The 14,881-nt window shown below is 34.0% G+C and overlaps 2 protein-coding genes across 2 annotated transcripts; both read left to right on the top strand.

Moving 5' to 3' along the window:
• Positions 1 to 120: 120 nt before the first annotated feature.
• LOC106674069 (glutamic acid-rich protein-like) lies at positions 121 to 3,033 on the top strand. The gene is made up of 6 exons (XM_014406518.2): positions 121 to 248; positions 1,695 to 1,768; positions 1,824 to 1,922; positions 2,004 to 2,162; positions 2,334 to 2,415; positions 2,482 to 3,033. The coding sequence occupies exons 1-6, from the start codon at positions 212 to 214 to the stop codon at positions 2,997 to 2,999; spliced, it is 969 nt and encodes a 322-aa protein (XP_014262004.1). The 5' UTR covers positions 121 to 211; the 3' UTR covers positions 3,000 to 3,033.
• A 3,189-nt stretch (positions 3,034 to 6,222) lies between these two features.
• Positions 6,223 to 13,470, top strand: LOC106674068 (RCC1 and BTB domain-containing protein 1-like). Its single transcript, XM_014406517.2, has 10 exons — positions 6,223 to 6,602; positions 9,660 to 9,809; positions 9,868 to 10,073; positions 10,746 to 10,886; positions 10,948 to 11,159; positions 11,221 to 11,485; positions 11,545 to 11,666; positions 11,751 to 11,854; positions 12,770 to 12,900; positions 12,969 to 13,470. The coding sequence occupies exons 1-10, from the start codon at positions 6,503 to 6,505 to the stop codon at positions 13,107 to 13,109; spliced, it is 1,572 nt and encodes a 523-aa protein (XP_014262003.1). The 5' UTR covers positions 6,223 to 6,502; the 3' UTR covers positions 13,110 to 13,470.
• The last annotated feature ends 1,411 nt before the right edge of the window (positions 13,471 to 14,881 follow it).

The following is a 14,881-nucleotide window of genomic DNA, read 5'->3' as shown; positions in this document are numbered from 1 at the left end:
AGTTTAATGAAACCTAACATTTATTTTTTTTTTAAATACTGTTTTTCCTTATTTCAGTAGTTCGCCCTCTTAAAAGGTTTTATGTAGATTGAGCTGACACGTCAACAGGTCGCTGCCACCTGTTGGCTGTTACCACTTATCAGGGATTTTACCACATGTCTGACGTCCATTTTGAAGAAGTCTTTTTTTAATTAACACGGAAAAAACGAATATGCAATCGGAAAACTTAGAGCTTCCTTTCGACGCTGGTAAGACGATAAAGTCGTAGATTTTAAGGCAAATAGAACCATTAATAATGTTTCGGCTGGACTAGCAATATTTATTTTCAATTCGGTCACAAGTTAGAAGCAAAACATGGACTGTAAATAGAAAAATCAGTCTTCTAATTATTAGGATATTTTCAGGTATATCAAGGGTTTCTTATTAATATAAAAAGTCCAAAGGCAATATGAGAATAATAAATTACACGTCTTCTAGATAACAAATATCTTCAATAAAATTATCATTTCAATGCAGCCACTGGTCCAAAATAATGTTCATGTTGAATCCTAGCTAATCTTTCAGCGATAACATACAGTAAGAATATGAATGTCCTCATGAAAACATCCCAATGCTGGGCAGTTTGGCTTCAGAACAGTAGTAGGCTCTACTAGTCAGATAGAGGAATGAAAGTTTTATGAGTAAAAACTAGAAGCACACATGGTCTTGAGTACACGAAGTAAAGTAATTCATGTCTTAAGGGAGGGCTTAAGATTATTATTTTTTAAAGGTCAATGTAGGTGTAGACTCTTGCAGCTACAAAACAAAAAGACACAAGCAATATTCTACACTAAGGAGTCGCTTGCAAGGTGATTAACAGCCCGAAGCTAGCCAGTGAGTATGGGAGCACAATAGATCTACTCAGGCAGAGGGAGTCTTGTGGACACCTCTTTTATCCCTATACCTATCCCTACTGTTTTCTTCGTTTCCAGAAAATTCCATATCTCCTACTAAGCATAGTGTGTTATATTACTCAACATTTTCAAACAAGTTCCATCCTGGTACATTTTAAATCCATACAATAACTAAAAATTGCTCTCTGGGCAGGTCATCTTGCTCTTTGCTCTTCTTCTTAGAAGATAGATACATTATCAAAGAGATTAAGAAATTAAATTGCACCCTTGTTCTACATGTAAAAGACAGAGTGAACAAGAGGAAGTAACTCTCCAAATCTTCTCTCCCTGAGTGAGTCAATAGCTCAGTCTGTCGCATATTAACAAACTTATTCAGTAGAAGATGGTCAGTACGACGCTCTAGTAACATGCAAATCATTTCAAACTTCAGATCATGAGTCCTTTAGAAGTTTCTAAAGCTCACAACAGAACTCTGTGACAAACCAGCAATGGAATACATCAGAAATGGCACTAATTTTGAAGTTTTGGGGTTCTGCAGGTACAGAAGGAACACAAACTTCTGCCAGATGGGTAGCTATGACATGGTTAGCAAGTACAGACACAGGGGAGTGAAAAGCGCTTTTCTATAAACTGGAAGCTGGGTTTTTTTAAATTGATTTTCCCTTATTAAAATAATTGTTAACTTGTAGTTTGCAAAAATATGCAACAGAAACTGTACCTTACGAATAGTCAGTTTTCTGTTAACTCATGTTACTGCAAGAAATTTGTTAATATAGTAAATGATTATTATTGGTTTTCCAGATTGCCCCAACTGTGTGAAAGAATGGATCGGCGATTGTAATTTCCATTTTATCAAGAACTATGAAGCAACTTATGTGGGTATTGTCCACCTGTGAAAATAATTGTGATCTTGTGGTGTTGGTTTTTCAGGCAGAGAAATCAGAACAGCCTGAGCCTGCTGAGGATATTCTCTCACAGAGCATTTATAATGAGTGGGTCTCATTGGGAAAATCGTTTTGGTTGAATGAAGTTAGTTTTTATGATTTAATTAATTTTTAAAAAAATTTATTACAACTTGTGATGTTAGTCATTATGATGAATCATTTTCAGGAAACACAGGGAAATGTTCTACTCTCAAGTTTGAATTTGGAACTTGTAGGAATAAAAGAACAAACCGTCGAAGTGAACACAGAAGAAACAGTTAAGAAATGTACGCAGCAACCTAAAAGAAAACCTACGATTATAGCTATTCGTAAAACAAAAAGCAAAGTGAGTCAAGATATATTTATTCACTTGTATCAAAATCATTATATTAAACTGTTAAACCGTAAATTAATAAGGTCTAAGTTACCATTCAAACTAAAAAATGAATTATGTAACTAATGAAAATATACATACTAACTACTTATTTATACTAACTATTCATTTTAATAATTATAGAAACTTAAAAGGGCAACAGTTAAAGAGACTGTTAGGCTGAAACTATCTTTTTTAAAATCAATCCTGAAGAAGAAACCTAAGGGTAAAATATTAAACGATGCCAGAAATTTCAATTGAGATGAAATCTTTTATATTTCAAATGTTGTAGTGCGTTCATCAAAGCCTTCCAGGCAGGTGAATCCTGGGGTTAGCAAGCCAGGCAAAAATAAAACTACGAAAAAGGCCGGTCCTAGTAAAAAAAACAACAAATCAAGAAAAACCAAAGTAAATAAATGCAATGCAAGTAAAAAGCAAGAATTGTCACAGAAGAGTACTTTATCTAACCAAGCCAACAGTGAAAATAAAGACTTGAACAAGGAGCCAAAAGGAAGACTTTGCCTGCAAGACATTAAAAACACCAAGGCCCCAGAGGCTTGGGAGAACAAAAACAATGATGGAAAAAAGCGAGAAAGGAAGCAAGTGTTAAAAGAGCTTGAGGCACAAGAAAGTTTTGTAAAAGTGGTTTTGAACAGGCAGAAGAAATCTTCCCATAAGAAGCGACACAATGCAGAAAACAAGGAGAATTGTTTTGCCAATATATCAAAGTTCATGTTCAGAGGGACTGAAAACGATGAAAGACGGCCACTTATTCTGAGGCGCAATTGCAATAAAAAGCAGATTTTGTAAAAAATTATTTTGTAAAGTGATAAAATTTGTAAAGTTCTATGCACAAAGTTTCCAAATAAATTATATTTAATTATAAAAAAGATCACGTTCTTTTTGTATCTTATTTATTTATTTCAATGCAGTCATTTAGGTTATAAAGGAAAAGTTAATAAACAATTAAACATGTAACTAAATTGAAGCAATAGCCACTTTGCTAATCTGCAAGTCATCGGGCCTGTCATTCAGTTCTTGTCAATTGGAAATTCAGATGGCATAAAATAATGAATTGTGGAAAATTTTGCAAAATAAAAATGCTTCTATAGTTTTAATATTTATTTTGCAATTATTTATTATGACTGAAAATTTATAGAGCATTGCTTTTGGAGGTAAATGAAAACTATTGATTAGATATTTTTTTACATTAATAGACAAACAATGTGTTGTAGCGGTTGTTAGGCCAACAAAAGTATTATAGTTTGATCATTTCTAATAGTTTTGAAGCACTATTGAACAAACTGTTTGAAAATGCAGGGCACATGAAGAAAAGCGACATATGGATCTGGTCATCTGGTGGTCACAAACCAAACTGACATCAGTGAATACAACAGCCCCCATTGCACAAGTGTCCAAGTGAGATGCTAATGAGTGATGTCACCTTTCTACTTGATGCCATGCCAATAGATAGGGACATCTAGAGATTATTCTCATGAAGCCAATATTCTGATGAGCCTTTCATTGGCTGTTTTGAGCTCACTGTTAATTACAGACTATTTGAAATTGTCTACATAACAGGGCAACAAATTCCAAAATAACTTCTTAAATACACCTCATTGGAGTCCAAGATTCATTCTGTTGATAATAAGCTCAGCATAGGCTTGGACATTGATTCCACCCCCTGTTGACTATGTTTGAAAAGGCTATACTAATGCAAGGCACATGAAGCAAAGCATTCTCTATATCTTCACATACGGTTCTGGACATCTGATTGTCAAAAACCAAACTGGCATCAGTGAAAAGAACAGGGCCCATTGTGCAACTGTCCAAGCGAGAAGTTGATTTGCGATGTCGCCTTTCTACTCGATGCCTCTCCATTAGAAGAGAACCTGATAGGGTAGAAATGGTGAATGATGGAGTGAGTTCGGTATTCAATCCTTTTCAAAAAAAGGCCTGATAGGGTACGTCTAGAAACTAGGTTATTCTAACGAGCCTTGCGATGGCTGTTTTAGAGCGCACTGTTACTTACAGACCATTTGGAATTACTACTTAATAGGACTACAAATTCAAAAACTTTCTAAATACACCTTAATGGAGTCAAAGATCCATTCTATTGATAATCAGCTTGGTACAGGTAATCTGATTGTCAGAAATCAAACCGGTATCAGTGAAGAGAACAGCTCTTGTTGCAAACTGTTCAAGCAAGAAGCTGATTTGCGATGTCGCCTTTCTAACTGATGACTTTGCATTTGTAGAGAACCTGATAGGGTACATCTAGATACTAGGTTATTCTGATAAGCTTTTTCACTCACCCCTAACCTTACACCATACCTAACTCACCATTACATTACAATTGACTCTACCTAACAGGACTTCCAATTCCAGAAGAACTCCCTAACCACACCTTAGCGGAGTCCAAGATCCATTCTGTTGATAATCAGCTAGGTACAGGCATGGACGTTGATTCCACCCCATACTGACTGAGATTGAGAAGGTTATGACAATTAAATTCACTAATTTTGTGGTCTGCTTGACCAATTAATACATTACAATTAATTAAGGTTTTTAGTTGAGATGAAAAAAAGTTAATGGCACGAGCGGGATTCGAACAAAATGAATGATGAAAAATGGCAAAAAGGAGGGAAAACTCATAAGGTGGGGTTGAGATAGGAAGTTGATGTCCAAGTGGATCGAGGTCACGATAGTTCAAGTGGTAGAGCAGCGGCGTATCTAGCCGAAGATCGTGGGTTCGAATCCCGCTCGTGCCATTAACTTTTTTTCATCTCAATTAAAAACCTTAATTAATTGTTATGACTATTGCAAGGCATATGAAGCAAAGGGTACTCTATATCTTCATACATGGTTTCGGTCATTTGATTGTCACAAACCAAACCAGCATCAGTGATTTGAACACCCCCTTTTGTGCATGTGTCCAAGCGAGATGCTGATTTGTCTTTCTACTTGATGCCTCCTGTATTAGGGGACCTCATGCAGAATGTCTAGAGGCTAGGTTATTCACAAAGACATCTGATGGCTGTTTTAGAGCAAAGCGGTACATTACAGACCGTTTGGAATTGACTGCCTAATAGTACTACCAATTCCAGAAGAACTTCCCAAATACACCTTAGTTGAGTCAAGATGCTTCCTGTTGATAATCAGCTTGGTACAAGTAATCTGATTGCCACAAACCAAACCAGCATCTGAGAAACCCCCCCCCCATTGTACAGTATTCTAGCAAGATGCTGATTTGCGATGTTGCATTTCTACTCAATGCCTCCAGTAGAAGGGGACTTGATACGGAATGTCTAGAGACTAGGCTCTCACACAAAGCCTTTTTTGACTGTTTTGGAGATCACCGTTGCATTATATTTCCGTAGTGTAACAAGTGCAATAAAACAATCATCTCTAGTAGTTATACATTGCAGCCTACTACTATCTTCTCTTCAATCGAGACTTCCAATGCCCTAAACTCCCGAAGTCCGTGATGGAATCACTTGACAATTAGGCTACGGGAAAAAAGTGTAAATGATTTACTTAATTAAATTCGGCAACAATTACTTTCAATCTAAAGAGATTAAAACAATTAGTAACGCTCTATAAATGTAACAAATAAGTTATTAACATTGTGTGCATGTATTAAGTCAATTATTAATCTTTGTATGTAGTTATTATGTAAAATAAACAAATAAATATGTGTCCGGTGTTTTTCTTTGAATGTAGTTTGTCTATAGTTGATATATAACTTTTAACAATCAGGAAATTATATGTATATAACTTGGTTTTGTCAGCTTTTTCATGAATATAAAACAATATTTTTAATATATATTCTACATTTCAATTGACTCACGATTTTAAAGTCAAGGTGAATTTAAAAATACGTTGGTAAGTAGTTAAAAACTGATTTTATGGTGGGATTTGTCTCGATTTAAGTCTAAATCGAGTAAATTTATCTTTATTTTGCTTATTTTTATAATTAGAAAGTGATAAGAACCTCGTACGGTGAGAAGGTTATCCCGCCTTCGTCGATGATCAAACGTGATAACGTTATCACAGATCCGCGTAGAAATGTCCATGGCGTCATGTTAAAACAGGATATATATCATTACAATCTTTTCTGATTTATTTCGTCAATTATAAATGTCGATGACATCCTGGTTTGCCGTCGATAAAACACTTTTTTCCTGTCTGACATCTCGCATCCGGCTCAAGCTGGTCGTATTTACCTCTGAGTGCCAGTCTTTTCACGATTATCGCTTGAGTATCAACTGTCTTTCCGAAGGGCGATAATTGAATATTTTCCCCCCCGGAGAATGCCAAAGGTGTACTCACCGATTAATTTCGACCTCTGGCCGGTCTTCAATGAAGTCCACGAAGCGGATCGGCGAAAAATCGTCCTTGCACATATTTTCGGTAAGTTTGAACATACCGTCTATACATACTTTGAAGACATAAGCCAAATTCATTATTATTATTTACTGTCGGTGAAATATTAAACCATTCACCCTCACTGATTAGTACAATATAAATCCTCATATTATTTGACAAATCTTTTTGTTCAGTAACGAGATAAAAGTTTAAACTTTTAACAATTAAAATTAAGCTCCCAAGCTAATTAAAAAACAAATAAGTTAGGTGTGCCAACATTGGCAATAGAAAAAAATTGCCACAAATACCATGGACAGAAAGAAAATTTGTTTAATAACTTTAACCGTTTTTCCTAGTAAAATTCAACTATTATTTCTAAAATTGAACCTTCAAAAACTTGGATGAGGTTGTGCTGGGCTTGGGAGATAAAAATAAAATATCTAATTTTTCTGGTGGAGGGGATGAAGTGCTTTGCCAACTTCAAGTCTCATTTTATGTTATTTTGTTCTTACATACAAGCAAGCAACATACAAACAAAAACATATTAAAACACCCTGATGGACAAATTTAACGCACCACTTAATTTATCAAGTTTAAAATTAAATCCATTATTGTTCTACATTAGTTATATGTAATGCTTTGTTTACTTCTTTTGTTTACTTAAGCCTTGTCAGAATTTGGTCAAATGACAAAATTACCCTTGTCTGGGTACCAGGACACAGGGCAGAGGGGCAATGAAGAAGAGGCTGAGAAATTGGTCAAGGAAAGTTCGATGAGGACACCTGTTGGCCCTGATCCCTTTTGTGGCTTATCAAACTGCAAAAAATGCAGATCCATTAGACAAAGGATTAAAAATAAGTCCCTATTCAATGGGAATGTAGCCTGGGACAGGTGCATGCAAAAATGTTTATCAAAGGACCATCGTAGAACTACTAAATCTAGAAATTGCTAGAACTAGAATAATAGTCGGATTTCTGTCTGGAAACTACAGACTCTGGAGGCATATGCATAGACTCGAAGTGGCAGAAACAAGCCTGTGCATATATTGCCAAGAAGAAGAAGAAACAGCAGAACATGTTCTCTGTTGGTGCGAAGGCCTATATTGGATGAGATACCTATTCATAGAAGAGGAAAACAGGATACAAACAGGAGCCCTTGAAAACGCTTTGGGGTCTGATAAAAAGCCTTAATGAGGAGCTCTAGATAAAAAATAATGGAGATGCAATAGACCAATAATGGTCGCAGTGCTCAGGTCGTAAAGAGGCCTGCTCCTACATAATCTAATACTTTGTTTACTTTTGTACTGATTAATCCCATTTGCTCAAAAAGTCAAAGCTATACATAAAAATAGTTTTCAATTAAATATTTTTCCTTTGTTGATTTCATTTGATATTATTCTTGTTCTTAAACATTTTTCAATGCCTCCAGTCATGCATTTGAGTGAGCATGACAATATTTGTTTTAATGTTTGCAAAATATCTCTTTAAGCATAACTTGCATTATCCCTGTATGAGTATTATAGTAATCACTCTACAATAGGTAGGGTTCTTCAGCACTTCAGAAAAACAGGGCTTCTCACTAGAAAGCCAGGGTATACGTAGATGTACAGATGAGAGAGATGATAAATTCATCCATCATCAGGCTCTATGAAACTGCAGCATTATGGGAAGTTAAATAAGAAGTCTGATAAGACAAGTCCGAATTGTTTCAATTTCCTCAATCCAAAACATAAGATGAAGGGTCAGTGAAATGTAGGTCTGTCACCCTGCTCATGGACCTCTTCTTACCACAGATCAGAAAATGGAAAATGGCCAGGCTTCAATTCGCACAGTACATTCACAATATTTTAGTTGTAAAATATAGGCTACAATTATTTTATTTTGTGTAATTTTAGAATTCATTAGTAATTTTATTATATAAGGCATTTTCAAACATGTCTGTATTTCGTAAGGGCCTGAAAATTTTGGAATTAATTTGGCTTTTTTTGTTTTGTTGTGATTTACTTGAAATGAATAATGATAAATGAATGTGTGTCTTTCTTAGCGACCTGTTGTTTCATAATTTCTAAACAATTTTTTTTTTTTTTTTAAAGCTTTGCAATGCATTAGTCTACATTTCTATCATTTTATTTCTGCCCATTATTTGAATAACGGATTCATGAATTGTACATTTAAAGTTGAATGGGGATGGCATTGGGTGTTTCAAATTGTGTGTTTTGTTCTAAAATTTCCACTAACTTTTGTTTGGGCTATTCATTTTTTTTATAATATTAAAATTTCTATTTCAAAATTTTTGTTATTCTTTATTTTATTGACTTATGTATATGTTTTGATTGTTATTATTGCAACATTAAAAAAATTATTTTATTTATTATTATTATTTTGGAAGACAAGTAAATCAATTCCTGTTGCTATTTGTATTATTCAAAGTTATTTAGAAATGTAATAATTTTAAATGTTTATGCACTTAAATTTTTTCATATACTACATTTTATATTGATATTTGCAATTTTTATATATTGTATTGTTTTATATATATTTTTATTTACACATTTTATCTATTTTTTAGAGTTTTTTATGTTTTATATTGAAAAATTGAGAAATATGATCTTTTCTTTTTATGTAATTTGTTTTAATTTTGTTCGGGCCCCATTTTGTTTCACCGATTTTTTAAATAAAGGCGCTTGTAAAAAAATATCAGTTTAATTAAACAATAACTTTTCTCTGTTGTGAAATAAAAATATGTGCTTTTTTATATAAAAAGTTAAATTTAAATCATAACATAAAAAATAAACCTGTGTAGTAATATTGAAGCAACATGTCCAAATTGAGAAGATGCAAACAAGCAGCTAATGTTCTGCTTTTCTCTTCTCCAATCATCCATTTTGTTCAGAAGCTCAAGTTGGTGTGTCCTCTGTTTTTCCCCTCTTTCTCCTCGCTGACCAGGCTTAGGCCGGTGTTGTCTTGTCAAATTTTTGATTTGTGTAACACCTTTAACAAATATACACCAATTTCATTCAAAAATTCAAATTAGTGGTGAATTATTTGTCTATTTAGTGATTATAAACATCATAATTTATTCTATAAACTTTTTTTTTAACAGGTGAAGATGGAAGAAGCGCACTTTTCATCACTGATTATGATTCTGTTTATGCTGTCGGCGCAAATGATCTCGGGAGGCTTGGTATAGGTGATATCGAGTTTGCCTCCACCCCTGTTGAAATCCCTTTTCTGAAGGGCCGACAAGTAAAATGTAATTGCGTTGTTATTTTCTCGCAGAGTGGACTTTTTTAACATTTCTTTCAATGAAGGTTTTGCATCTGGATCAGCACACACCCTTGCTTTGACCGAGGTAGGCGAACTCTATTCCTGGGGCAACAACACTCTTGGCAGGTTGGGAAACGGGACAATCCTCGATAGTTCGACACCCGTCCGGGTCTTCCTTCCGCACAGAGTGCTTGTCAAGTCTGTTTGCTGTGGGGACAGATATTGTCTTGCTCTCTCTTACGACAACAGAGTTCGTACCACATCCATCAGTGTTGATAATATATTATTAACTAATTTAAATCTGTTTATATTAAAATTATAAAAGGGCTGAAAAATGACAAAAATGAACACAGTAAAATATTAATAGGGTAGGTATTTGTTATATAGACTAGTGCAACCAAAAATTTTGGGGGTGTTAAGAAATAATATAATATTTAAAATTTATATTTTAAAAATGATTCAAAGCATTAAAATACAATAAAACTGAAATTATGCGGACCAGTTATCTCAACGATTGTAGAAAAGTTAAATATTAATTTATTCATTGAGACTAGTCTGTTTCTGTTATCTTATCTAAGGATAGAAATAACTCTTCCTGGAATGTTTGAGTGCTAAATTGTGAAAATGAGAGCTATTTTTTATTATGTATTTAGTAATTTTCCCTCCTTTTTCAAATGTTGTGTAATCGGATTGGATTCTCGACGACAAATGAAATGGCCATGGAGGGAAAATTCAAAAGGTCGGTTGAGATGGGAAGTTAGTGCCCGAGGGGATCGAAGTCACGATAGCTCAAGTGGTAGAGTAGCTAGTAGAGTAGTTTTTTATTTCAACTTAAAACCTTAATTAATTGTATGTTAAAAATTAAAATTATAAAGCACCATGATGGTAGAAAGAACTTTCATTGAGTTTGCTAAATTTTTAGGTTCTACACTGGGGAGATGTTCAATTTTCGAGTTGCCAGGGACAAAACATTCCATGTGAAATCTCTTTTCCATTTGAGTCTATTATTTGTGAAATTGCATGTGGTTGTTTCCATGCAGCAGTTTTGACCACCTCCGGTCAGGCAAGTGTTTATAACTTGTAGGTCAACTCAATGTATTCATTTATTTATTTTTTTTTTTTAGGTGTACACTTGGGGTATAAATTCTTTAGGTCAGTTGGGCCGGAAGGCAGATTCTATTGATGTGATACCTGCACTTGTAGAACGGCCTCCAAATAGCGGGCCTGCGCTCGCGATCGGTTGTGGGCTGACATCTACTTTCATCCTCAATAGAAAAAATAAGCTAGAATCATACGGTGTTTTTAAAGATCAAGAGTTCAACAACGAATTAAACTCGTAATATTTTAAATAATGTTTACTAATAAAGGATTTTTTTTTCAAGTTTTAATGTTTAAAGCCCACCTATTGATGAGTTTGCCATCACAAACATGGGTTGTTTATTATGTGCGAGGAGTGATGACCGTTACTTCATCCACGATGAAGAGTCATTCTTCGATAAAAAAACACTAAAACCCATCGACATACACACCATGCAGAATGCTTTTGCAAAACGAGCCACTCCGCTGTTTCTCAAGGCGAACCCGTCAGATATGGCACTGGAGGTGGTTGAACCGATCCAAGGCTCCACTAGGGACATCGAGAAAATGCTTTTTGATAAAAAGGTGACAACTTGTCTGAATTGTTCATAAAATATTTCTCTGATGAAGGAATTTTGATTCAGGAGTTCAGCGATTTAGTGATTAAGCTGTCTGATGGGCTTGTCTATGTACACAAACTCATTTTAACTACTTTTTGTGAACACTTCAAATCTATGTTACTTGGATCCTGGGGTACAGAAACAAAGTTAGACTGTTTTACTTATATTTGAATTTTTAAAATTTTTTCAAATATTTTTTAAGAAAGTGTATTTTAATCTTTTATTTGTAGAAATGAAATGGATATGCAGTCATATAATGCACGTGCTTATCGGGCATTTTTGAAATTTGTTTACAGTGGCACGCTTGAACCACTTCAAGGTCCTGAATTAATAGGTGATAAACTATTTAAATTTTTTTTTTAAAATTAATAAACAACTTTTGCTGATAAACATTAATGTAAAATGAATGTTCCTATTCTTTCAAAAGGTCTATTTGACATTATTTTTTAAAAATCATTTTTATCATTAATTCAATCAGATATTCCGATAATGACTTTTCAAAAATCTGAAAAATTTTAGGAGTCAAAAAAATCGGTAAATTATATTCAAACAAAAAATTATATTTAAGAGTCTCTAGAGGTGGTAAAATGAAATTTCATATGGGTTTGATGACGGAAAAAAATGTTAAATGTATATATATGATATATTATCTAGTTTACTTGAAAAATATTTGGTTTTTAGTAATTTTTTGCTTATTGATAAAGTTTTTATTATATTTACTATATTTTTTATAGTATTCTACATATTCATATAGTTGATTTGAGTAATTAGCACGTTGAAATAAAAATATTAATAAATGAAAAATTGCAACTATTTTGGAATATAAAATCACCAAAAAAATGTTTTGTCTGTGACCTCCAACCAGGTTGTCACATCATCAGACTCAAAGAGGCAAGGATAATTCAATGAGGCCAATAATTTTTCTCTCAGAGAGCACAATTACTTGAAAATGAAGCGGTTGAAGTGAGGAGAAAACGACCTTACCACTGATTTTTTTTTTTTTTTTTTAATGCAAAATTGTAACATTAAAGACTGATATCAATTATAAAATAAATAAAGTAATTCCTTGACCCCTAATATTTCTGAGTTGGAAATCCATTTCATGGTTATTGACCAAGGCTTTGGAAATTAAATTGTAATTTATATCCTGGTTATTTTTGATCAAAACACATATTCATCATGCCTGCACAACAATGAAGATAAACATAGAAGGAAAAAGAAAAAAAAAAACAATTGCTTTGATTTTTAGATTTATATAGCATTGCTCAATCGTACTTTGAATCAGAACTAAGAGCGATGACTGTAACCATGTTCCGTAAGAGGCTGCAGCCTGAGAATACAGCCAGTCTTTATGCGCTTGCATGCAAGGGGGTCTGCGAGGTAAGCACATGTTCTTCTTTGACTTATTTTATTTAGAAATCAAACTACTCGTTTTTACTTGTTTACAGGAGCTGATCGATATTTGTCATGAATTTGCAAGCGGGCATGTCGATGAGGTGATCTCGTCTGAAGGTTTTGACAATCTCAGCCCCGATCTGTGTAAAACTCTTGTCAAAGAGGCGACCAAAAGGAAGAAGAAAAATATCTAAAAGTGCACCATTCTGATTATTACAGGTGTGAAAGTGGCACATACGCCCCGTACTAAAAACTTTAAGGACATAACAAATTTATGTTATATAGATGGTATATTCTTCAGATTATATTTTTATTAAAATTTATATGGATAATCTGTCAGCTATGTTGCAATTCTACAAATCTTTTTAAACGAATGCCACTATTTTCTTTATCCTCTATGCTGTGAATTGTAAAATCATTGTGAGCTGTTATTCACAGGTTAATATACGCTTTTCTTATATCAATTACATCATCAACATCACACAAATGCTTACAAACTCATATTTCCTAATTGTAAAAATAATATTTATTTAAATAAATACATATTTTTTTAAACTGAAAAATCTTTGATAACAGTAACTAACAAATTTTGAAATAACTTCCCAAAAATTTTAGAATTTACGGATTTATTTAATGCAGCAATAAGAAGGTATGTCCCTAATGTCTGGAAAGTTGTCATCATAATGAGAGTAAAACCATCACACGGAATATCGTCCTACTGCCCAACCTCGCTTCCAGTTATCTCAAAATTATATAAAAAAGTTTTGCTAAAAATGTTGTAACCCTTGATTGAAAAAGCGATCATTATACCAAGCCACCAGTTTGGATTCAGAGCCAAGCACTCAGCCGTAGGACAGATATATAGAAGTATTGATATAGAGAGAGCTCTGCAAGGCAAAAATGTATGATCACCTTTATTTCTGGACGTATCTCGAGCCAAAACTTTGGCATGACAGTTTAGTACATAACCTTAAAAAATATTCCAAAAACAATATGTTGAACTTTTGACTTCTAACTTTCGGAAAGACTGTTCCAAGTTAAGCAAGATTGATAGGGATAAGGATAAGAGTCAGCCACTAGGCCTTGTGCACCTCGGCCTGAGTAGATCTATTCTGCTTTTTTTTAACTCACTGACCAGCTTCAGGTCGTTAATCAATCTACTGGTTGCAAGAATCTACACTACAAGACGCCCAATAAGTGACCCTATATTCAGTGTAATTATTAAGAGATTTGGTTGTTCAATATGTTTTCTATGCATTGTATATTTGGTAGCTTAAGTGCAGTTTTAGAGGTAAAAACATTACATCCATTACGTGTAAAACGCGTCCAGACCTCTTTCCAACTTGGTGATTTTATTTGGACGGAAATGAAAGTGAAAGTATGTACTAGAGGGATTTGCCGGCGTCGATCCATCGGCTGGTGGGGAATCGGGGCCCGCCGGGCCGTCGTGCCAGTCGTACACGTGACGTCCGAGGGGCAACAAGTGTCTGTGTCAGTGGTTTTCGTGCTCACGTGTGTGTGCATCGTAAACATTTGGATTATTTTTCTACGAAGCCTGGGACTTTTTTTTATTCTCATCTACTTCGGCGGCCAATTTGACTGGTACAGGACATTTATTTATTTGTTTATATATTTTTTTGGTAATTTTTTTTGACCGTTGTTGAAGAAATTATAATTTTGCATGGATTTTTTTCTATCTTTTGATTAGGATCTTACATCACGATAAAAAATAAAGAAACAATTTAAAATATTATGCATTATAAAATATAAAAATTAGGGCATTTACAACCCTTAGGATTTCATAAATGAGTGGATCGATGGAAAATTTGTTAAGTTAAAATTTATCATCCCTTTGGTCCGCGTTACAACGCTTCTACGAACAGGAAAATTTGAAAGAAAATTATATAAAATTCAAATAATTTTTTTTAAAGCTCAGGCTCAAATGTTTAACCCAAGTGTCCATATA

Source organism: Cimex lectularius, unplaced genomic scaffold, assembly GCF_000648675.2.
Source record: "Cimex lectularius strain Harlan isolate CLEC.00 unplaced genomic scaffold, Clec_2.1 scaffold176, whole genome shotgun sequence".
Classification (NCBI taxonomy): Eukaryota; Metazoa; Arthropoda; class Insecta; order Hemiptera; family Cimicidae; genus Cimex; species Cimex lectularius.
This window is presented reverse-complemented; position numbering and strand designations above follow the sequence as displayed.

Excerpts from the sequence above, each read along its gene's own strand:
- LOC106674069 (XM_014406518.2), top strand. The coding sequence starts at position 212 with ATGCAATCGGAAAACTTAGAGCTTCCTTTCGACGCTG. Across the intron at positions 1,769-1,823 it reads AGAACTATGAAGCAACTTAT|GCAGAGAAATCAGAACAGCC; the intron begins GTGGGTATTGTC and ends TTGGTTTTTCAG. Across the intron at positions 2,416-2,481 it reads CCTGAAGAAGAAACCTAAGG|TGCGTTCATCAAAGCCTTCC; the intron begins GTAAAATATTAA and ends CAAATGTTGTAG.
- LOC106674068 (XM_014406517.2), top strand. The coding sequence starts at position 6,503 with ATGCCAAAGGTGTACTCACCGATTAATTTCGACCTCTGGCCGGTCTTC. Across the intron at positions 9,810-9,867 it reads GAAGGGCCGACAAGTAAAAT|GTTTTGCATCTGGATCAGCA; the intron begins GTAATTGCGTTG and ends CTTTCAATGAAG. Across the intron at positions 10,887-10,947 it reads TTTTGACCACCTCCGGTCAG|GTGTACACTTGGGGTATAAA; the intron begins GCAAGTGTTTAT and ends TTTTTTTTTTAG.